Source organism: Styela clava, chromosome 1, assembly GCF_964204865.1.
Source record: "Styela clava chromosome 1, kaStyClav1.hap1.2, whole genome shotgun sequence".
Classification (NCBI taxonomy): Eukaryota; Metazoa; Chordata; class Ascidiacea; order Stolidobranchia; family Styelidae; genus Styela; species Styela clava.
The window spans coordinates 25,939,413-25,965,155 of NC_135250.1; the positions used below are offsets into that span (position 1 = coordinate 25,939,413).

Genomic DNA, 25,743 nt, shown 5'->3' on the forward strand with positions numbered 1-25,743 from the left:
ACTACTTTTTTCCAGTGCTTTATCACGTCGACGTAATTTAACACCGCCCGACTTCAATCATACCTTTTTGCTGATAGGTACGTAATAATCGCTATCCTCGCGTATATGTTTGTATTCGAAAATGAGATATGTTATCTCAAAAGTAGAAATCGCGCGCTGTCGATGCGAATTGAAAGCGACAATAGCATAATGCTATCTCTCTCTCTCTTGTGACGAATACTCTCGTGCTTCATCATCTTGACGCAATGTAACGCCGCCCGTCTTCATGTTATAATAATGCAGTAGAAACTCTGAAAATCTGGATACGAAAATTATTTTCGGAAAAATATTGCTTCGATTAACCTAAGATTTTCTACATATGAAAGGCCGAAAACCGAAAACGCCGTACACATCCTACCGCCCCCGTCCACGTTCTGATTTAAAAACATTTCACAATTATTTCATTTTTTATCGCAATCGAAAGCAGCAATGTGTGGCACGGCAATAACTAACGGTCGTCGTGAAAGGTTTTCAATAAACTCTGACTTGAAGTGCTTATAAGACGTCGAGGACGTTTTTGGTTGAAAATTTTTTACATTTGTTATCGTAGATTTCAATTTAGTCAAGATATGTTGTGCGTCTCGGCAATAAACTTAAAAGCAAATCCTGTCCTAATTAATTGTTTTCATCCTCAGTTTCGATAGTTATCGAACTCAACGGGAAATTTTTTAATTTCTTGCAATCTATAAAATAGCTTCTAATTATTATTTGGTTTCTATCGGAGATTTTATCGTTATCCCGAGTCCCGACGTCGTTGATAACAATATCGTTCATTTTAAGTTGGAGGTATTGGTTTATAATCAAAAAATTATAACACATAACATGAAAAATTTAAATCGACGCTGACTCAAAGAGTAAAACACGTTTTTCCATCTTTATTCTCCATTATTGGCGAACGGAAATTTGGGAATCGGGTTTAACTAATTTGATTATGATGACGATGGTAAACAAAAGTACACAAACATACCATACCGTTCTTAGTTTTTAGTCGTTATTTCTCTGTCCTTTCTTCTTTCTATGTGCATATTGAGAACATAAAACGTGTTTTATTATTGAACTCTGCGCTGATTTGAATATTTCATGTCGGCTGTTATGTATTTTGGTTTGTAAATGAATACCGCTAACTTTAACTGAACTGATGTTGTCATCAATGCCGGATGCCGACGAAATCCGCGATAGATATTAAGTACTATTTAAGAGCTATTTTATACGCGCTAAATTAGAAGAAATGAAAAAATTTCCTGTTATATTCGGTCATCGGTATCGAAACTGAGGATGAAAACAACTAATTAAGACACAATTTGCCGAGGACGCCTAAACCATCTCGACTAAGTTAAAATACCCGATAAGAAAATATTTTCAATCAAAAACGTCCTCGAAGTCTTATAAGTTCTTCAAGTCGGCGTTTATCGAAATTCTTTCATGTCAGCTGTAATATATTGCCGAACCACACATGGATGACGACGCTAGGATATGTGCGCCATATTCGTGATTATTATAAACACGAAAAAACAGTATTTGAAGTTTGCGATATTTGAATTTAAATTCGATTTGGACATCCCTGCATTAAATTAGTCAGTTTTTAGTTGTGTTTCCAAAAATTAGTTGTAAATCAATTATTTCAATTGTCATTATGTCTTCCGGTGAGCTTCAGTTTAGTTTAGAATTTTTCCGGGGTTAGGGTCGGGAAAAGGTCCATTCGCAAGAAGTGCATTTTGTTTTTAGTCTTGACGAATTCACCCAACGAGCAAGGCGCGGCACGAGGGAAACACTGGAATTTATTCAAGCCGTTTTTCACTATCCACGAGGCGCAAAGCGAGGGAAACGTTGAAAATAATTAACAGCTTTTCGTTAGCAATTCGCTGGAATGTAATGAACGGCGTTTTGCTACCCACGAGGTGCAAGACATAGCGAAGCGTCGTTAATGAACGAGTGCAAGGTAAGCGAAAGGCTGGGATTTAATCGATGGCGTTTCCCTTTTAACCATGAGCAATTTATCGTGGTCAGCGGGGCGACACCTAGTGGCGTTGCGACTTACGTCGTGGTTGCACTGTGTAAATTCCGGTCGGACCCCCCCGTTGAAAACGGCCTGGTTGCGCCACTGCTTTGTGCACATGGCATATGGGGATTCCCATCAAACTTCGCGAGTTGTCCATCATACTCTGTAAATTCGGGGACACGCAGCGCAGCCATGCAACTGTTGCATTTTTTGGAGACTGAGATACTAGAAATTCTAGTGACTACAGCATCTAAATATTTAATTTTCTAATATTTCATCAAAAAAAAATTTTCAGCTCGTAATTTTTTTTTTTCAATATTTAATTTCTAGTAATAATTTGAAATTTTCAAGATGAATTTGTGTGATCAATGTAATCTTCATTTCATGGTTTTTGATCGCATTACCGTTCCATTGTCATTGGCAGAGGTAAAAAAGTACACTCCGAAGATGGAGCCAAAGATACTGTGATATCAATCCAGTAGCCAGGGGGGTGGTTTTGGGGGTCTGAACCCCCCCTTTTGAAATGTAAAAAAAAAAACGTTTTCCTGTGTACATAGCAATTTTTCGTAGCTTGAAACGTTTTTTAGACCCTCAAGACTGAAAACACACGTTTTCAGGCGTTCGGCCGGACCTGCTAGCTGTTTTGATCTAACTTGGCGAATAGAAATTTCAGAACCTCCCCCTTCAAAAATTTCTGGCAACGCCCCTGATTCCAATACCAGCCAGAATGCATGACGACACCCTCTTATTGGACACGTTTAGTGGCCATGACGATCGTTTCAAAATTTTGTTGTTATTGTTATTTTCTTTCGTCATTATCATTAAAAAATCGCTTTTCTCTTCGAATACTGGACCAATTGCTTTGAAATTTTCAGTGGTTAAAGATAAAAGTTTTCTCCAGAAGGCTATTACTTTTTTTTCCCCGCTATGACGTCATCAAAATTATTGCCATTGGGTGGCGCTACGTGTCCAAATATTTGAGCATAGCTCTCTTGTTATCTTTGAAATATTCCTAAATTCCCATGCTACATAATATCTGACTTCACAGATTTTTTTTACCTTTATACTTACTTGTATAGTACTAGTCATACAACTGTGTGGTTGTTCTGGGCATTTGTTTTTCCCACTGTTTTTAATACTTTTTATCGATTGTTTTGTGTAGATGTCTATTTTTGATAAAACTATAATACATTTGATTTGTGATATGTATTTGGTTGCTAATATATTTATTATTTTATAGAGAAAAAAGATTCTTTACTGTGGTGAACAGACTGGTACAACTGTATAGGGCTGTTATATGTTGCGAAAATCAGATTGAGTGCTGCTTATAAAAAAGTCATGTGTGGCGCACATATTTCTGAAGCCGGGGTTAAGCGTTTGAGAGAGTTGGACTTGTAGAAGATTTAACATCCCGCCTACCACCTCATCCATGTGATAAATTGGACAAGCGGGTCTTTTCAAGAATATCAGCCTTTATATATCTATGGACAACTGCTTGTCCAGGGGAAGTTCGGATTGAATTGTGTCTAAAAATGTAACCCTCATTTAAAAGAGCAAAATAGTACTCTGTCCATTTCCCAACAAGAAAAATGCAATCACAAGCTTATTTTATTGTTTCTGATATCATCATCGCAGCGATTATACATAATAGATATATACAGTAACATCACTAAAAACAGCTTTTTACTAACAACTCTACTAACTATTTCTATTAACATCAGCTCAAATCAGTTGATCAACGAATCCATAAGCGGCATAAACTATAAGCTAAAAATTTTGAAGACATAGGGTGAAAAATGATAGGGTCAAAATAGCACTCAGGACGATGCTATCCCCGAAATACATGAAATCAACGTCAAAATTATATATTTTTGTGCTACCATAAATATGCCCTAGAGACTATTCTTAAATAATAATATGAGTTATAATAAATTGTATAGGAATTGAGCAATCGATTATTTGGTAAATTAGACTTTCCATTATCTATCCAATTAGCTTTGGTTATTTGGGCTTGATTACGAATTAACATGTTTTTTTTTCATCTGCAATTCTACATATTTCTGGTTGACATCTGCTTCCAAATTGAAAACGGGTTTTTTTCCATCGATCTAAATTCTGATTTGTAGAATTTTGTGAGGAGTAATTTTTAGGTTTTTTTCTAAATATTTAAAACTATTACCACAATATGCGTTTTACCTTTCAATTAACTGCTGCACGAAATGCTGCAAAAACCCATGGTTAGATATCACAACTGAGATTTACAAATAAATACAAACAAACACTCACACTTACAATTATAATCAGGGCTGGATTTAGCCGATTAAAGATGAGGCCTGTACCCACAGTGACATCATACACGTTTTACAAATTTATTGTAACATCATAATATTAACATGACTAAAATGCATGATGATGTTATAAGTTAGTTTTGGCATTTGCACGAAGAACGAAATTTTAGTTACACACAGGATATGTGTTTCAACCCTCTTGCATGCCACTTTCTATTCGGCAGGGTCGGGCTAGGGGGCATTGTCCAAATAATAGTAAAAAACTGATGAATAGAATTTTATATGTTTGGAACAAGAATAATTAACCTGATTAAAAACTGAAACATATTTTAATTCAGTTTGAACTTCTGAAACATTTCTTAAAATTTAAAAACCATTTCTTAATGAATGGCAGTTCAACATTGAATGTTGAGGCAAATCCGGCCCCCAGTATAGTATAAGATGCTAAACATGTTGTAGATAATTTGATTTGGAAATTAAAACATAATTTATTCATTGGGGGTCAGCTCTTCGCCCATCCACTCGTATTCAGTCAGCAGTTTATAGACGGCTGGCCGTTCTTCAGGTTTTCGTTTGAATACATCGTTCAGGAGTTTCTGAAATCATAAACAAAATTATATTGAAACATATACTTTGGAATGCTCTAAACCTATTTTACTGGCTGTTACAGCTACATTAGCAAAAATTTAGATCTGGCTTTTCCAACCAAAATATCAAATGAAAGCACTTCTCGTACATTATTATGTAGCTATTTCCCACCTTCAAAGATTCTGATATGCCCGTTGGTATATACTGGACAATTTTACCACCCAGAATCATTTCCTTAACGTCCAATTCCGTGAATTTTCTATCGAATGGTGGTTCTGCTTTCAACATTTCAATGATGGTACAACCGAGACTCCTGTAAATGGAAGAAAAAGTGCGTTTGTGTGATTTTTTGATCGAGGTGAGTATGAACATAATTACAGCAGTGACACAGAAGATCCATGGTTGTAAATTCCGAAAACAAGTTGTCCTTCGAAAACATTTTGGCCATGAGAATTTGGCACCCTCCTCTAAAACTGTAAAAGTTATTTTTTGAAAAGCGATTTTCAATAGGGCATTGTCAGTTAAACAGAAGCTCAAACGTCTTCTCCAACCCTATTTTGGTCCATTAGCGACCGATTCACTGATAACCCGACGTTTTTGGCTCATTACAGCATCCACTACTATGTGGATGGCTCTTTGAGGTTATCATTAAATATCAGTAGCTACTTGTACGCTCACACCTGTCCCTGTTTGAAGTGTCTCAGAAAAATATTCTGGCCCTCCCCAAAATTTCCGGCTCCCTACGATTTTGTTCTATTAAAGCAGGGGTGGCCAACCTTTCACATACCATGCGCCACGTTTTAAACATAATGTTTCAGATGCGCCGTAAATCTCTTGTATTCCCACGCCTAATGTCCGCTTCTTGTTGAAATTATATAAATTTATAATACACACACATATATACACACGTATATGTAGTTTTTACAATTTACAACTTCACATGAATAGAAATTAAGCAAGGAAGTATAATAAATAAAACTGATCAATTTTATTTAAGTACCGCCTTTATGAGACTTTTGCTGCTGTTTTACTTTCGCCAGTTTTTTTATTCTTGGAGTTAAGTTTGTTACTGAGAGGAGCAGTGCATTTACTCCAGGCTTTTTCGAGATTAGTACTCGCGTCACAGCAAGCGATTTTACGCTTCGCTTTTGTCGACAACGGTCATTTGAAGTTTGGATGAAAAAAGTGGTATTTAGGGGTCATTTTCAGCATGTTGTGCGTTGATTTATAATAAATTTTTTTGGCTTGGGCAATTCAACTGGCTGTTCAATGGTTATTGGGATATATTTGGGAAGTCTGGGCAAGGGAAAATCCATGTTTCAAGCTGATAAATGACGATTTTCCATTTTTCCAGAAGTTCTGAAAAATAGTAAATTTTACTAATTTTTGCTAAAAGTCTAGAATGAATGTCATAAAGTCCGTCTAAAAGCTTTTACGGCGACGTGGAGTAAGGAGAATAGATTTTAGGTACAATCAAAAGTCACCATGTAAATCGCAAAAAAACTGCTTGGCGTGGAGAAGCCAAGTGCAATTAACAATTTTGGCATGAAAAGGGTTAAAAATACAATGCGCCACCTCTAATCATGCAATGCGCCACGTTTGGCGCATGCGCCATAGGTTGGCCACCCCTGTATTAAAGCAACTATTCCAATGACTTACCATACATCCGTTTTCTCTGTAACAAGCTGGTTACCTTTCACCGCTTCTGGGCTCATCCACCTAACAGCACCTAGAATTAAAAAATATGTGGGTCAAATGACTATACCGGATGATTAAAATCACTCCGACACGCAGCAATTCAGTAGGTATAAGAACTAAAAAATAATTATATCTAACCAATCCCATCTCTTGTGGCGTTTTCTGTTCTTGCAAGCTGAAGGTCTTTTATAAATCCAAAATCAGCTGAAATAATGGAATAAAAAATACAAGTAAGTCAACTCATTTAAATATTGTTTCAAATGAATATATTGATATATTAATTGTGATATTTCTGATTCATATGGGAGTGATTCGTTATGATAATTGTTATCACAATATCACAGTAAAATGCGATTCCTATATAGCCTTCAAATAATATCAATTTTCATTAATCATAATAAATCTTTACCGACTAAAGTAGCTATTGTTGAGCTTTATTCATTCTAAATTTCATTTTTTAAGAAGTTAGTTCTCATTACCAATTTTGATCACACCAGTAAAGCTTATAAGTATGTTGTCTCCTCTAATGTCTCGGTGGACGAATTCTTTGCCATGTAAGAATGAAAGTCCTTCCATTATCTCACAAGCGCACATTCTTGTCTTAAATTCATTGAACCCTCCCACTTCTATAATTTCATCAAGGAGAGTTTTCTGGGGATATAGAAAATAAAATCTTAAATCAAAATTTAGATACCCAGGCAATATCAACAAGTAGTAAATTATTCGAATCAGTTCAGAGCAAAATTTCAAATCGCTGCTATGTTTTTTCTTTTCGCCATCGGTCAAGGTTAATTCTCCAATTTTTTTTTGTTGAAGCCGTATTTTTTTAATATAATTCTTACATATGATCATTGTCTATTGTGAGTTAATGATAAATAAGTGTTTTTGATTGTGTGTGAACGCTCAGAAATCTGTCTCAGTAATGTATTCTATGTTTTCAGTAATTCATTTGTTTACAAGACCAATTACAATGAAAAAAGTCACATACAACTACATATCTCCCATTGACTGCCAAATATTTGAGATTCAATTCGATAAAATTATGTGATTCGATTCTGAAATCATCAGGTACCGGTACTTGAAAAAGCCCAGCCCTAACTACAGCCTCTCGCCCAGTTACCAGTCCATGTCGAATTAGTTAGCCAATTTTCAGATGCATGAACTTGAAAATGCTTGAGATGTATGAACGAACATCTTGAAGTTGTTTTGATGTCATATTGAATCTATTCTCTATTCTGCGAAATATTATGTCATGAATATATGCTGGTGACCAATGTTCCCTCTAATTTTTGTAGTATGTGTGCGCAGAAATTTTGGTGTGTGCGCACTTTTTTGGAAATGACTAATATTTGTGCAAAAACTAATGAAGAAATTTTGACGTTCTAACCGGGTAATAAGTGGGCTTATTAAGAAAATTTTGGTAGAGAAAAGTTTTTCTATAGATTGTAAATGCTTTAGTGAAGGCTATATGTTATCAGTAGATAACAATAAACATACATGGAAAATAGTAAATGAAATTGATTGTAACAGATGATTACATTGTTCAATAAAATGATTGTGACCTCATAAAAAAATAGTGCCGCAATGAGTGAAAATGCTTATCAAGGTCTTCTTATTAGTCTGAGAGCTGTGCAAAGTTGGATGTGTGTCATACCACATATAGAGTAAGTTCTTACTGTACACTTTCTAACCTGTGCTGGGCATATTCTCGAACCGAGATGTGACAACAGAGATTCTTGTAATTGTCTTTTGAACAGATTGATAAATGTATGCTAAAGATTTTTATCAACTTTTTCTGGCCAGTTTCAGACATCGATACATTAAAATTTGAACAGAATATTTAACTAAAAGTTTCAAAGTTACAGCATGCATTTACGATAAGATTTTCAATATTTATCACTATTGAGGGAGACAGAATTCAGATGGAGCTTGGACTGACCAACGGTTTCCAAAATCAGCCTATGGCAAAAGAAACAAAAATCGAACTATACCATCATTAGTTCCATTGCCAATATGTAGGTTCGTCCTTCATCACGCTCTTCTATTTTGCAACCATAGAACTCAATCAGATGTTTGTGACATAGTTTCTTGAGAGCAAAATTGAATTCTCTTTTTTCCTTTTCTTCCAATCTGTCCAATTTCGCCTAATAAGAATTTTATTCTTGAAACTTGCTCTGTTACCATAATTTGGATAACGTATGGTTCTAACATATTTTAGTGAAAAACAATGGAACCAAAGTTTTGATTAAATATAAGATCACAACTTAATGTGCCTGGAAATTATTTTAAAAGCAAACAATTGATTTCTTTCACACAAATATAAAAAACTTCTTTACCTGTTTAACTAAGATTTCTTTTATTGCAAATAGCTTCCCATTATGTGTTGAAACTTTCCAAACATCGGCGAATGTTCCACGGCCAATTCTGTCTTTGTACTTCGTATTGTATAAATACTCTATGGCAACAATTTCAAGGTTTTTGGTAGTTAGAGAACGATGTAAGAATTAGTACAGAAGTCTATAAAATTCATATACACATTTTGAGACATATAATTATGTACATGTTAAGCTCAATACTAAATTGTGGCATTATTTGCTCATTTACACACAGAATGGAAACCATCGATAAACATGAAAAGAGATAATATTAAGAAATATAATTTTTGCCATATATTAATTGTAAATTGTTCATTTTCTTCTTGTTGATATATTTGAACATTCTCCTCTTGATTTATATACACAACAAGCAACTAGTACTACTAATATTTACCATTATGCTCATCACGGCTATCAATTTCGACAGGATTTTCTGTAATGAAACAAATAACACTGTGTTGAAAGGTATAAATATGACAATTTAAGATATGCAAGATTGATTATACTTTCGACTTTAGTAATCCATTGTAGATTTTTCAGTTCTGAAATAGGAACTCTATTTTTTTTCCAATTCATTGATTTTGCGAGAAACTCCTGTATAAATCAATGAAATATTAAATAACTAGATATTATAAAAAAACGTAATCTTCCAGCATTTTTAGCATTGAGTTCTCAGCATACAGGATCGATAACATCTGCTATTTGCAATGCAGTCATCTTCAGAAAATTTTGAGCTCATTAATATTTGGGTATAAAGCTTCATGACTCATGACATGAACCAAGCCATGTTCAAGTTGAATTCTTTTGAATTAATTTTTCCAATTTTTAATAAAATAATATTAAATGTGGATCTCATATAATGCCAGCCAGTTCATTTGCACATGATTACCATGTATTTTATACAAATAAATGTCAATTTGAACATTAATTATTTAGATCGGAAGTCATCATATCCTGTATGAACGCTTGAGAACATCTGTCTCATAAAATGAAGCCAAACATTGCTTACAATGTAAACTGTAACTACTTACTCTTAGTTGCTTGCTTGCTTTTGGAATGGGCGGAATTAGCATTGTTGCCGTAAAAAGTCTTCTTTGTGTCCATTCCTTATCGTATAGAGGTGGTTTACCAGTAAGCATTTCATATACTGTGCATCCTACACCCCTATGATTGTATTTAAAAAAAATAGGAAATGTTTGAAACATTTTTGCCGTTAGTTTTTGTCTAATATATCAAAAGTGAATCAGAAATATTCAAATTTTCTTTTCTAATAACAGTACAAATTTGGGCAATGTGTTAAAAATTGAAAGTGCTTTGCTCACCAAACATCATTACTTTTGTCCATTGCAAAAGATCCATGCCCTGAAATTTCCTCTGGGCTCCATTGAATGAATTTTTCTACAATGCAATAAATAAAAATTGATGTTTGGCCATAATGTAGATTTACAAACGCAAAATAAGCACAGAAATGAGTGACGTTTTTTGAATCTCAGCTAGGGGATTTCACCTTTTTGATTTACCAATTTTCTTGAAAAAAACTTCATCTAATTTAATATCAACATAGTATGCAATGCATACATGCACTAATACCTAGACCATGTGCCAATAACTAATCTGAAAACGCGTAAAAATTTAATGCGTGAAATTTGGGTGCTCCTGAAGTACGATATGTGCACCAAGATGGCGCACAACTTGAACATAGTATGTGTACCAGGTTAGGGTTCAGGTTGTGCGTCATCTTGGTGGGCATACTTCCAGAGCGCCGAAATTTCTGTTTTATCTTTCTTGAGATAGTAGTTCCACTATGGTAATTTGTTTCTGAGCGTTACAAGAATCCATGTTCCATGCCAATGGAAGATGGGAAATTCTAACAATTTTTCATTGCATGCTATATTTATATTTTTCTAATTTGATGTTACATGATTTGCTCAGTGTGTTTTATTAGTGTTTATTGAATTGTTGTAATTTCCCACCATCTGAAGAAGATGAATATGTCAGCTTTTCTTCAAGTATTCTTCCAAGAGCAAATTCACCTTTAAAGAATATTTGACAAAATATAAGCCAGACAAAGTGAATGGAAGATTCCGATACCATCTTTGATCCAAATTGGATCAAGTATCGCAGATCAGAATCTTGGTTAAAGTAACTTATTTTTGGTAGTGCGTGAACAATATCAAAATTCTTTTTATTTTTAATCTCGCAAGTATTTTTAAATACCTACCTATCTTAATTCCAAAAAATTTTTTGAATAAAATATTAGAACACTTTAAATCTCCATGTATTAACATTTTGCTGTGCAGAAACTCAATCCCCTCAAGTATTTGAAGTGTGAAGGTAGCTGCATCGTTTTCTGTTATACCTTGTTTCTTTTCTCTAATGTATTTTTCAAGCGAAAGCTGAAAAGCAAGCAAAATTTTGAACATAGGTACGTATCAAGCATATATTGTGTTTGATTTTGGTATTTGTCGAATGATGGCACCCGATCTCCCTCTTTTCCATGTTATCAGAAAATTGAATGGTCCATTTTTCTCCAGACAAATTTAGAGTCAGAAAAATATACAAAAATATACATGTCATATACAGGGTGTCTCAAAAGTAAGTATACACTTTAAATTTTGATTTGCTTTTCAGGTCATAGAGTGTTCAATTCTTCAGAAAACTTAGTATGGATAAGTAGTAAGGCAAACTCAGCGGCAGTCAGCGCCTCTTTAACAGAGAATTTGGAATTATTGTTTTCCTCAGAGCGTCCGCTCCTTGGTCTTCCTGATCTTTGTGCATCAACTGCAGATCCAGTTTCCATAAATTTTACAATAGATTGCATAAATTTTTTCGTTGTGTAGGAGCCAAATTAATTCCAAAGGCAAACAATACCTAAATTTTACTACTTATCCATACTTCAAACGTTCTGAAGAAATTAACACTCTATGATGAGGAGCTGAAAAGCAAATCAAAATTAAGAATGTATACTTACTTTTGAGACACCCTGTACAATATACATCCAAAAAAAGCATCTGTTGATGTCAATCATGTGGCAATATAGCAAAAAGTCATGGCATTAGCAATCATAGATTCGAATGCTTGAATGAAACAATGGCAAATCACACTACTATTCGCGACAGTTTAAAGATCATAATTCTGATCATGATTTTGTTAAATTTGATGGATTGTTATACCCAAATGCTTGGATCCAAACGCTCCATATAAATTGAGTAGTTTGGTGGATCCGGGATATACTCAATATACTTCAATAGCCTCTCATGATCCAAAGAAACCAAAGTTTGCATGCGATTGGCCAGTTCTTCAATAACCTGAAAAGTATTATATTGTCAAATTCTTTTTGAGATGGCGCTAAAGAAACCTTTTCAATATATTTGTCATTTACCAATTTTATATTTTCGTCATAATGAGGAAAAAGAGAGAAAATTTTCATGTTCATCCAGGAGAAAAGCATGTGTGGAGAACACAATTTCCGAATCCAAGTCAGATATTATAGTCAACCATTAAAACAATGCCTCATTAAAACAAATTTGTATTAAGTGTTTGATACCAACCGAAGGATCGGCCTGTTTAATAGTCATTTCCATCTCCACCGCCTCAGTAATCTGCTGAGAAGAAGCAATGAAATAATCGGCAAAGTACCCTCTCTTGATTCTCTTCCCTTGAGTCCATTTCGATCTCACATTTTCTTGAGCAGCTGCAATACATATTGATGATATCTCAGTAGCATGCATACTCTGCTATAAAATAGGTTTCCATCCCTTTTGTTGCAATTTTATCCAATCAGTATTAAAGAGATTGTAATAAGTTTCTAATAATGTTTTAATATTATTATTGTGCATTTTTTCTAATGTACAAGGATTGGAGCAAAACTTAAGTATAGTCTCGACTCATCTGTGGGAAATTTATCTTGTCTAAGATTTGGGTTAAGTGTAGTAGAAGACGCAGCCCCTAGAGTCTGATTTGGTGATGTCTTTCGTTTGATGTGTGTTTTCAGGTCTCGTTTTTTTGCCCCAAATGTTGTATTTTCTATATATAGTTAATGTTGTCAGCTTTGAATCGAAAAATTATATTCAAGTGTTCATTATCTCATAAACAGACTCGCAATCAAAATGTCTATTGTGATGTTCTTCTTAATGGCCCAAAACTGACTTTTGATTTAGACAATCAAACAATAAACGAGTTGGAAATATTTTCGGTACTTAGAATTTTCTAAATTAAAGTCATTGATATTGATAATGCAATTCATATCAGTGATAAAATAACATTTCATACTTGCACAAGTGTACAGAGGGGGGAGGCTTTGGGTTATAGGGATATACCTCCTCACATTAAAAAACATTATTATGACATAACATATTCTGTTGCCATGTCGTTTTATTACAGCTTTGATTTGATATTTTAGGAGAATTTATATTTTGGAATTTTCCAAATAAGATTTTGCGGATAGTCGACATAATGTCATGGCGGATTTTCCAGTTGCACAAAATACAAAATATGACATTAGAATGTTTTAATTTTTCAATGCACTGTCCATGAAATACGCCACTGCACACTTGAAAAAATCTTCCTATTGGGTGTTGCGTTTTAAGTAATATACCCAATTACCTTTTTGATCTTGTACATTTGATAATGATGGCATGGAAACTGGAAGCTGGCTACTTCTGGAAGCAGATATTGTCGGAATCAGGGTGTCTCCCATTGGTGCTCTCATATGTGAGTTTGTTTTCAGGTCTAGTAGTCAAATTTTAGTCTTTGTTAATACAACCAGGGCAAAATGTGATTGAACTAGTTTTTCCCTTCATGGTTATGTTTTGTATAGGCCTAGTACCGCCTGGATCAAATTCATAGGAAAAAGTGTATTTTAGAATTAGGGCATGGAAGAGGCAAATGATTTACCTGATTTCACCGTTTTGATCGCTTCCCGTGAGACGTTTTTCAAGGCGGTATCAACATTTTCATAGAATGTTTTGACTCGAGTTATGTAAGGTTTATTTCCAATTACTATCAACGGACCGCATTCATATTGGTGAAGTTGGTCTTCTGGATTGAATGTCACATCTTCAGTATTCCCATATTTTCCACCACCTTCTTCAAAGACTTCTACTTGGAAGGTATTGATGAAATAATCTTGTTGATGGCCAGAAAACGACGGTTGATTCCATCGAAGGAATAACTTCACGAAATTGTTATTGTCAGTTTTGAAAGATTCTTGCAAATTTTCCACGGTACCTTTATAGGAAAAAAAGGGGAAAATAAAATAAAAAAAAGAGTGCAAACGCACTAATTTCTGGGGGAAACAACTTTTCATCAAGTCACCTTAGTAAAAGTAAGATAGTAATATTTGACTCGGGAAACATATTTATATGTGTAAATGAAATAGCGTGGGATGGAGCATAATTAGCAGGATCACACAAAAAGTCAACAAATGTAGGTCTATTTTTAACAACAGATTAGATTGATACAATGTTTGGTGATGGCCCCAATACATAGAATGAGGTTGGTAACTTGATATAAATAAATGGCCAAAATGCATATACAGCAATTCATATATATATATATATACAGAGGGAGAGACCAATATGCATATACAGCTCGCTGGAAGAGAACGGAAGGGGCCAAAGTCAGATTTTTTGAAATTTCACTTTTTTTCATATTTTGGGGTTTTGAGCCATGCTCAAGATGGTATTCTTGAATTCCTAAATTTCTCAATAAAATATTTTTGCTGAGCTTCGAACTAAAAACAGAATAGGCCTAAGTTCAAATATTATGGATATCAGAAATAAAATGTCCGAAACTTACATCCCTAAGAATTTGTTTAGTGCAGCTTAGGCCTAAGTCACCTTGTTTTACCCTGCATCCCATACAAAAAAATTCAGAAGTTGTTAGAAACGGAATGAGCCAAAGTCCTTTATGGGGTAAAAACAGAAAGGAAGTGTCAAAAAATATTATTACAGAGATATTCTCATCCACATTAACCCTCTCCGGGCCCCTTCATCTTTTGGCAGTGGGAAAAACATGATATTTAGTGAAAGCAATACTTTTAGGTTATATAAGATAAATTTTTAAAAATTTTCGACACTCCGACTCCCTGGGGGGATTTACCGGATGTTGCACTAGTGCAACTTGTGCCCGGAACGGACTAATTCTAAGATATCACATGTATGTTGTTCAATCTGCAATACTTTGTAACGTGACCAGTATGTATAGCACGATGGTTGAAAATATTAATGGAAATGTCAACCGTTTTTCATGGCTCAATTCAAAACTTCAATTATAATTTAAAGGCGCAATGAATGTAAATAAATGTCAATATAGAGTTGTCCCTTGACACTTTCGTTTACCTATTTCTTTAAAAACTATTTTGAAACTTTGAATTTCCATGTATATATTAAAATGCAAGAATATAGAAAATCTAGATTTTACATCGAAATAGTTTTGCATTTACTTGCTGTTGTGTATTTTATCGGAGAAAGAATTTTTAGCGTGAGAGTCATTTTGATTACGCTACACTGCGAATAATTAGAAACCTTTTTTTGTAGCAGAAAAATCGTTGGCAATTTGTGTGTTTATTATATACAGGTCTACGATTTCGATATTTTTTGGACTGTATGTCTTCTCTTTTGCTTCAAACTTTCGTTAGAATTTATCGACCGGCCCTGCCCCCACTCTGGAAGACGCTATAAAAACACGGCCAGCGGTAGTTTTCTGCAGCATTTGTGTTCAGGCCAATTCCATTTTTGTGTATACATTATTGTTTCGCTCAGCAATTAGTATAGATTGGTTCATGAGTGGTTTGCAATACCTTTATGCAGGGGCGGACACTTTCCATAATTTTGGGGGGGCGAACTTGGATCGCCTACCGAAAAACACCGCGCCGTGTATCGTCACGTAACAATAACCTGTCGATGTCATTCTCAAGTATTAGCATGTCAGTTTGCTACTCATATATCGATTACCTAGGCTGCTTTGCTCGGACACGAAACTTGCGCGTCACTGAACCAATTTCTTGAATTCCGCGAGAATTAGCCCACGGCTCTTGCTAACATACAGAAAATAACAAATTTGAGGAGTCGTATTAGGTTATTGTTTCAATTCCTAGTTCTGCATAAAGCGCACTAACGCCGTTTCGTGAAATTAGAAATGCAAAACAAAGTAACAAGCTATTCTGCGAATTTTTTTCCTAAATTTTACCATGGAATTATCATTTGACTATAGTAGAATTGCCATTATTGCCGATTTATTAAATCATCATTTGAACTCGAAATAACATTCAGGATTCACGCAATGACTTTGCAGGGTTTTTATTTATAATTTAATACGAAAATAAACAGGCACAAGTTCAGGCGCGCAGCCAGGATTTAAAAAAAAAAGGCGGGGTCAAAGTCGGAACTTCCCACTGCTGTCTGCAACAAGCACCGCGATTACGCGCTCAATAAAAGAGCCGCCTATTTGAGCGTATAATGATTTTTCTGTCGATCCATGACAGCCACGCGATTCTAAAATGTCCTTATATATTAAATTGTGTGCAACCTAACTCGCGGTTGCGACTTCTTACGTCAAAATAAAAATATTACTAAACTTAAAGTACCACGGCGATATGTGGACATAAAAATATGAGATAAGCTGCCTGATGTATTTAATTTTGATACGTATTTTTGCAATCTTCCGAACTCGTTTTCGTCGTTACAAAAATCTCGATATCTGATATAAAATCCGATATAGTACAATTTTAATTCATACAATGAAAATAATTATAAGGTATACTAGTAAATCAAAAATACAAATACACCGCCTCGAAATCCACGCGGAACAGTCGCCGCGATTACGCCACTTGTTAATAGAGCCGACTTCATCAACGAAAAATGATTTTTCACTTGTGCAAAGTAATCAATCAAAGACCGATACGGGCATATTCAAAATGTCTTGATTCATTAATTTAATTGTCTTCAATTTAAACTGCGGTTGAGTCGACAAAACAAGGGCCACTCTAAAACACGACGGAAAAAACCTTTCGAAAAATCCGTAAATTTTCTGTCAATTCTCACGTAGTAAAAGTTATTTCAGTACCATAAAAATACATAAATAAATACAAAAAGTGATCGAATATACTTTAATTATCTTTTATATCATCACAAACCGTGGAAAAGTCGCGTTCTCAGCTTTGTTTAATGTTAACACGAAAATTTTCGACGTCAATTTTAAAGTAATGGATAAAAAGGCAAATCCCGCTCACAATTGACCGTGTTTCGATTTTAGTAACGAAATATTTTTAAAGGTCAAGCAAACATGATTTGTGCCGTTGGCACACGGAATTTTGCGATTTTCGATGCCTAGAAAAGCGTTTTTAGACTGTCGCGGGCCTCAAAACTTATATTGTTCACAGTTTTATTTTTAGTATTTTATATTGCCGCTTTTCAACTTTTCGACAAAGTAAATGCTTTGATCTTTGCCCGCAAATTATGCTGGGCCTTGCACGAAATCCATAACGTGAAAAGATACGTCCAGCGGTGAAAATTGTTTAAAACAACTTTAGATCTAGTTAATTTTTCAGCGATAATAATTAATTGTTGTAATGAAACACAGTTTGCCTCTTTCATTTCTTTCGCAAGTGCCAACAATAACACTATTGAAAGATTTTGACAATGAGAAAATCATATTAAATTGTACAAAAATGAGTTAGTTGTGCAAAACCGTGGCGCGTGATCGGCGGTGCGTTTGAAGACGGAGTATTACCCGTGCGGGCGCGCATGTTTCACGAAAATGTGAGGTGCTCCGAAGGCGCATTATTGTAAGAAAACAGTTATAATATCGGTAACTATTAACCGTTTAATGGCGCTTGACTATCGCACTTTTCGGAAATGATAATTTTGTAGGGCGGAAACAACATGTATTAAATTTTTTTGCGAAATTATTGGGGGGGGGCGACCGCCCCACCTCGCCCCCCCCGGGTGTCCGCCCCTGCTTTATGGTGTTGTCAAAAATTCCGAGCAGAGAATAACTGTGCTCCCCTGAACGTTGAATTAGCTTTCTTTTTATCTGAGCGAATGGTGCCGGGCTTTCAAAACATATTCGGCGTCAGAAATGGTAATATATATTTTTAGCTTAAAATTGGGACAATTAATTTATAAACGGTGACAAGAAAGATCAAAGTCCATCGTAATAAAATCCCGTGCTCAATCCGATATTCGACAATTCGTTAAAATTATTCGATTGGATGAAAATATACTACCTTATTTTGCCCACCCTTCGATCTGTAATTACGCCAGTAATCTGGCGAAACGCATGTTAGTCCAAACACGATGCAATGAAACTTAATAAAACCTCCATAAATTTAGTAAATTGCACTACTTCACGAAAGCATGGTGGAATTGACGATTATTTTATACCTTGAACACAAAAACGGTTATCTTTCACGGATAGTTTCTCCGGTCTGAAAAGTCGAATAAGTGTTTCGACATAGTAAATGCTATGATCTTTGCTATCAAATTATGCTCGGGCCTTGCACGAAATTCATAACGTGAAACGTTACGTCCTGCGGTAAAAATTGTTTATAACAACTTTAAACCTATTTAGGGTTTTTAGCGATAATAATTAATTGTTGTAATGAAACACAGTTTGCTTGCCTCTTTCATTTCTCTCGCAAGTGCCGACAGTAACACTATTGAATGATTCTGGCAATGGGAGAGCATATTGAATTGTAACAAAAATGAATTGGGTTGTGAAAAAGTGAGAATACGCGTGATAATGATAAGGGCGTAACGGGGGAGCAAAATCGAAGCGCGTGATCGGCGGTGCGTTTGAAGACTACGTATTACCGTGCGCCGCGCAACTTTTACCATAATGTGAGGTGCTCCGAAGACGCTCTCGTTTACATTAATGTAAGAAAACAGTTGTAATGTCGATAACTATTAACCATTTGTTCGCGTTTGACTATCGCATTTATGAGTAGAAAAGGTTCGTGTTTTGTGATAGGTGTGTCGCGAATATTGCAAGAGCTAAATAGTGTGCCGCGATATAAAAAAGGCTAGGAAACTCTGACCTAGATTTTTTCCAATTCACATATACTTAGTTCGACTTTAGTGTTAGATAGTGTTAACTAATATAGTGTTAGACCTATTTTATGGGTGCCGCTGCTCGATAACCGGTACTGGTTTCCCGCGTCTCCTTCACCCTGAAATAGGACCTATTTATAATTTATTGCAATTTGTATGTTTGTGCCTATTTTCAGTAGGGTGAAAAATAAACTACTGATTACTGATAGATGCTTTATATCTGCGCTGATATTACATGAAATAAATACGTTGACGATTTTATTGTCATGCAAGTTGTTTCAATCTTTACTTAATCTCGAAAAATCCCGGGATTATACGGCTCAATCCCGGGATATCCCGAAACCGGGTTAAACTGGTCCCGAAATCCCAACCCTACTCATATATACGTATAGGTGACCGTACATTTGAACCCATGTACATTTGAACCCATGCGTATATCCACGGGTTCAATCTACATGCGGGTGCTAAAACCCATGGGTTAGGGTTAGTATGGGTTTAACTATCCGTGAAACAAAAAAAATTCCATAGGTAGCAATAGCAGTAGCATACAGGTGCAATTGTCATGGGTTCAAATGTACGTGGGTTCAAATGTAATGGAACCATACGTATAGGCCCACCCAATATACATATGCAGTCATTTAGTGATGCACATACGAAGAAAATTTCATATGCATATCCAGCCAACTCAATATGTATGTAGCGTCACTGAAGGGATGCACGTACTAATTTCAATGTCATATGCATATACAGCCAGCCCAATACGTAAATGCGGCCATTTGTGGGTGTACATCACTGCTGAAATATGTATACTGAGCTGGCTGTATATACATATGACATTAGCTAGCTGCGCATTTATGTATATTACGTTGACTGCATATGTACGGCATCACAATATCGCTCTCTCACACACAAGATAATCTTACCAAAGTCTGGTGATCGATCAAATGAAGTTGTAAGTACATTGTCTGCAAATATACGAATAGAAACTATATTAATTTCACAATATCTTTTTGAATTCGAAAGCACGGTATATAGTTATATTTTAATGTACATTTTATATAATTTCATATTTCACACATATATATAAATATATAGTCTAATATAAAACACAGCAAGCACAATGGGTCTCTCTACGCGGTATTATTTATTAGTGGCCAAAACATTGTTTCAATTACAGTAATCGAATTTGAATTTTACCTTGAAATTTGAATGTGTTTGTTAGTGAATGAAACCCATCTAATGTTAAGAATAAGTAAAAATAGAATTAGAGCCTATATCATATGAATCACTCACGCTGAATAGTCGATTTGCTCATGTCGATATTTGCAGCACCGCTATTGATATTAAAGAAGTGATGCCCTCCAGTTGATTCTGAAATAGAAACGTATCGTTTCTTAGCTATAAAGTTCGTTTTCGTCGATGCTCGCACGACGCATTAGTTGTTATTAGTGGAGCGGCTATTTTCAAAAGGGACAAAAATTGCAAGCTTTTTGACAAACATAAAATATTTAGTCATTGTAAATTGAAATTACGACGAGACCGGATTTCTTGTGAGGTTCCGGATCAATGAAATATCTTGCTGCGGATATTTTAACATATTTAGAAGATTTTATAATATCTTCATTGTTGTTGTTTGTGGACTACTAGAGCGTTTTATTCTCTTCGCCATTCTGTGGAATTACGGTAGTTGTCGATGAAAGGCGCTATTCATTGAGTAATCCTTTAGTAAATGTACGACGTTGTTCATATCAAACAATACCCTGTAGCAACCTGGACACGTCTCGTTGAACGTCAATTGTAACTCGTGACGTTAGTTCTGGGCGTTTTACCTGTTCTTTGTATGTTTTTGTGTCAACTTTAGGCAAATATTTGTTGTTCGCTCAAGCTTGCAAGCCCGATGTTTCTTCGTATTGTTTCGCATGAATCGCTTCTACCAATATACAAAAGTTTCTCACCTGGTGTTCGCGTCTGAATGAAGTTGCTGGTGCTCGCGAGACATTCCTCGTGATCTTCGTACACAGCTGTCACGGTTATCTGATACTCGGTTTTTGATTTGAGAAATTTCATAGTGGTTGACAACTCTTCGGTCGTTTGTTCTCTGTTTGGCCCGTCGTTGCATATGGCACGAACGCTGTAACGAAGTAGCCCAGTCGTTGATGAGGGCTGGTCGAATGAGACGTCGATCCATCGATTCGGAATCTTCCCCAATTTCAATTTCACGTCTCTGGCAACGCGTTCGCCACCTGCACATATGAAAAGAAAAACGAATCAAATTGAACAAAATCTTCGTGATTTGCGGTAATGTTGATTAAAGTTCAATTTGTGTTTTATTTCGGAAAACTATTGAATTTCGTAAAAACGCGAATGCCAAACGCCCCAATATGTTTCCCTCCTCCCGCAACTTGCGAAGAAAGAATAAGGACAGGGGTTAACAATAACAAGCTACATTTTGTTTTCACACTGATCTAAAAAAAATTCAGTTCAAATTTTAATTTCATGATAGCTCACATTCCGAGGTTGGCTCAATAAAAGTAGTAGTAACAACATTCTCGAGCAAATAATTGAGTTGATGTGGAAAAACCAGGTCTAGTCTTCTTCTTTTTTTCTGAAATCGGTCTAGTTCGACATGAAAACGATCTTATTTCTGTGAACTTAGAAATAAGAAGAGACTTACCCAGGGTAAATTCCTTTTCGAATTTATGACAAATTTTTCCATCCTCGTGGAGAATAATTATTCTTACAAAGTAAGTTCTTCCAATGAATAGATTATCCAAGTCTACAGCAATGTTCTGAGGATCGTCAAATTCGTTAGTTACGTCGAAACCCTCACCAGTCAGAGTTAATTTGTATGTGTGCCGATTCGTGCACGTATTCGGGATTCCGGTGAATACAACCTTGTTGTCCTTGTCAACGACAGTATGGGTGAAGGTATCTCCTGAATAGAAATTTTACCAAGCAATTAACAAACAAACGCGCTTACTCTGAACGCAAATAGTGAAACTTAAGGTTATATGACAGCAGGTTTTTTTTACTGTTTTTTTTTGCTAGTGATTGACTGAATCCGCGAAGCGGAAAAGGCAAGTAGTCAGCGTTGGCACAATTTTCACAAAACTAACAAAATTTTGAGTAACAAAACGTGTCCCCGGAACTCAGGGAAAAAAAAAATTAAGAAAACTTTTTAACTAATGAAAGATTTGAAATTAATTGGTCCAATAAAAACAATTTTTCTTTCTTAACAAAAAACAACACAAGGAGGACATTAAAACAAAAAAATCAACTTCGTATCCAAAAGTTACGTACCATCCATTTTGAAGCTATTGAGGTCAAGTGAATTGTTTTTGCAGCAAATACATAAAGGATTTTCTATTTAACCTATCGATATATTTTCGTCTTCTGAAAAAAGTTGTTTTTTACATTTCAACAATTTTTTCCATATCAAGCTATCAAGAAAAGTTGATTTACATTTTGAACAAAGATTTTATTATACTTAAGTTAACATTGGACCGAAAGATTAGAAACCGAGAATTTTAAGAAATTTTCTGGAGCAAAAGTTTTGGTTTCGATTTGAACAACAGAATAAAAGCTCGAGTGAAATGGAAGAACCAAAAATGAAAATCTAACAAATTAATTTACGATAAAAATGGCAGATAAATAGCCAATAGAATTGATAAAAACATCGCAGATATTATATAATAAAGCATAAAACGAAAAAATACGCTGTGACGTCAGAGGCTCGATGCAGACCAATTGGATCGCAAACAACAAAATTACTTAATCTTAATTGAGCATTCGGGCGCCACAAATTTGTGGAAGTTATATTATTTCTCTGCCTTTCTGGGCGGCAACCAACTAGCTTAATCTTAAGCACATTGTACACGATCTGAGGGGGAATTTACGTCGAGTTTTATAGCGGATTGAATGAGTTGGACTTATGTAAAAAGGACTATAAAAGGGTGGATTTCATCTAATTCCATATCACAATATATATAGTGAAAAAAAGATGTATTGCTACATATTGGACACAACCAAAACATCGCACCGTTTATGATAATTTAGACGTTGTACAATGACGCCGAAACCATAATGCAGCGTCATTTGGTAAATAAACACAGCTTGGAGCTGAGCAGTTTGGCATTTCGTTCGGGCTAAGCGTTAGGAATACGCTCGCCACCGCACCTCTAATTACTCTTCATGGGTTCGCAGGTTCGAATCCCATGCAGGGGTGGTTATGTGCGAGAGGATTGCTGGACTCCTCGCCGTCGTTGGGTGGTTCACGTAACCGCTGGTCGTTTACGGCTCCCTCCACAACCAAGTCCATGCTTCCGAAAACAAACAATATAACTAATCCCATACCCGACTTGGAATGGTAACCGGACGAGAGGCCGTGGTTCGCCATATGAATAAGCCGTCTTATCGACTTTCCTCTCCCCCGGGATAAATATGTAAATCCTAATCCTATGAGGTTTTCACGAACGCAATTGCCAAAATTTTTCTATCGAAATATTAGTGAAAATATAGCGGGTGTTTCAACAGGCGGTATGATTACTTTAAACGCAGAACATCATGCATGGTAACAATTTGAAACGAGACTGACAACAACAGCAACAACAATTATTCATTTTGCCACATCGTGTTTAAGTAAAATTGCCGTTTGGTCCCATCGTAATTTGAATAGCGTCCTCAGCTGAGGGCAAGTTAAGCCGTGAAAAATGGGAGCGAATAAATTGTTTGTACGGGCCACAAACAATATTTAATCCATATCCCAGGATACATATTTTATTATCCTCAGAGTTATACAACGAAATAATTGTGTTAAGTGCGTGTAATCCTATATGCTTTTATTTGTATTCTCTTTTGTGCACGGCATTTATAAAATTTCGTCGTATTGTTCATATTGAGGTGTTGCTTCAAAGTGAATCGCGTCGAAACAATACTGGTCTACTCTATTGAGCCGTGACAAATGGGGACGAAAAAATTGTTTGTACGGGCCACGAATAACATTTATCCATGTCCCAGAATACATATTTTATTACCCTCAGAGTTTAGGTGCCTGTAACCCTATATGCTCATATTTGTATTCTCTTTTGTAAACGGTTTTTATCAAATTTCGTCTTATTGTTCAGATTGAGGTGTTGCTTCAAAGTGAATCACGCCAAAACAATACTCGTCTACTCTGAGACTAACGTCTTTTAATTCTTAATAGACATTTCTGAGCAAGATTTGACCTCTCTGTCTTCACAAACTTTTTCACAAAGTATACTGAGAATCTGTTTTCAGTATCACAAAGTTGCGCATACTCACTCATATGCACAGGTTAAGAATGCATATGCACATTTAAGAATCGCGGAATTAAATAAATATTGAAAACGGTTAATATTTCACACCCACTGGTCAGGATTTGGTCGGCGGCTATTGCTACAATAGAATGAAAAATACACGGTTACGTGACATTTTTGACCATTGCGTAAAATAGAAAATTCCAGTTATAGACAATAAAGCATGGATGGCGAACCTTATTCAATAGATGAGTCAAAAAAAATACTATGTGGAAAAAAGACTAGATTTTCAATCAACGAAAAACTTGGTTTTATTTTAAGATGGTATTTACACATGAGTTTACACATATAGTTGAGGCGATTTCTGATACTCGATTTAATAAATTCATACGCGGAAACATGGAATCGCATGTATATTAATATTCGAAAAACGTTTATAATGCTACGCAAACGCTCTGAGAATATAGTTTTCGATCGGCTTCAGTATCGATAAAACTTAAAACTAGCACCATACTGTTCCATCGTTATGCATGCAATAACAGAATAAACTGTAAGGTTCTCGCCTAACTTCAAATATATTATACCGCCCTCTTTTATTCAAGCACTTCTGAAAATGAGCCACTGTAAAAAAACAAGTCGCGAGTAATGGCAGTTTATTATCAACGAAAATACATTTTAGCGAAGATTTGGGATTTGGCGGGCCAAAGAAAAATATGGTATGTCACAAACGCGGGTCATTGGTTCTTCATTCCCATTAATGGGTGAGATATTTCAGCGACAACAGGAAATCCCACGAGTTTCAGAAACTTTGTATGATATAAAGATTTGACTGTAATACCTTTTGTCAAGTTTAATCCACCGATATGGCGACTGGTAACCTGTGGCAAATACTTGGCAAAAGATAATTTCAAATTCAGAAATGTTGCAATGATAGCAAATAGCATTTAACTAATTCTAAATCAGTGATGAGCTGCAGGTTACCAACATATGATTGAAAAGCTCATCGCAAATGCGACTTGAATAATGATTGAGTAATATTTTCAATATGGCGTACTTTCACAATCAATTGGGTAGGTAATGTAGAACCGCAAAGATTTCAGTCCTTTCAAAAACAACGTTATCAATTACTGCTTATTCAAGGTCTTGTTCGGAGCAAAAGACACGAACAAGCGTCTTATAAACAAACTACAATTATAAATTAAATTGTGGGTAAGTAACAGAAAAAGTTTGAAATTGGAATTTTTAACAGGTGTTCACAACACGTACCACGCGTTTTTTCTTGACTGAGAAGACATATAAAGAAAATCCGACATTTTATTGCCAAAAAACTAAGAACTGTAGTGGGAGATATGTGTGTTTGTCTTCCGTCAATCTCTAACACAATAGAAGATGCGCCTCGAAGTAAGCCCACATATCATATTAAAATGT

At 35.4% G+C, this 25,743-nt stretch overlaps 1 protein-coding gene across 1 annotated transcript; it reads right to left on the reverse strand.

The window, feature by feature from the left end:
• Window positions 1-3,620: 3,620 nt before the first annotated feature.
• LOC144422894 (uncharacterized) lies at window positions 3,621-22,467 on the reverse strand. Its single transcript, XM_078112862.1, has 22 exons — window positions 22,340-22,467; window positions 21,714-21,974; window positions 20,995-21,282; window positions 20,333-20,410; window positions 19,963-20,004; window positions 13,884-14,216; window positions 13,593-13,718; window positions 12,539-12,681; window positions 12,161-12,295; window positions 11,209-11,383; window positions 10,961-11,020; window positions 10,310-10,385; window positions 10,019-10,151; window positions 9,494-9,581; window positions 9,382-9,420; window positions 8,949-9,067; window positions 8,604-8,756; window positions 7,092-7,263; window positions 6,751-6,816; window positions 6,574-6,643; window positions 5,086-5,227; window positions 3,621-4,922 (listed from the first exon to the last, which is right to left on the reverse strand). The coding sequence occupies exons 1-22, from the start codon at window positions 22,344-22,346 to the stop codon at window positions 4,815-4,817; spliced, it is 2,814 nt and encodes a 937-aa protein (XP_077968988.1). The 5' UTR covers window positions 22,347-22,467; the 3' UTR covers window positions 3,621-4,814.
• Window positions 22,468-25,743: the final 3,276 nt, after the last annotated feature.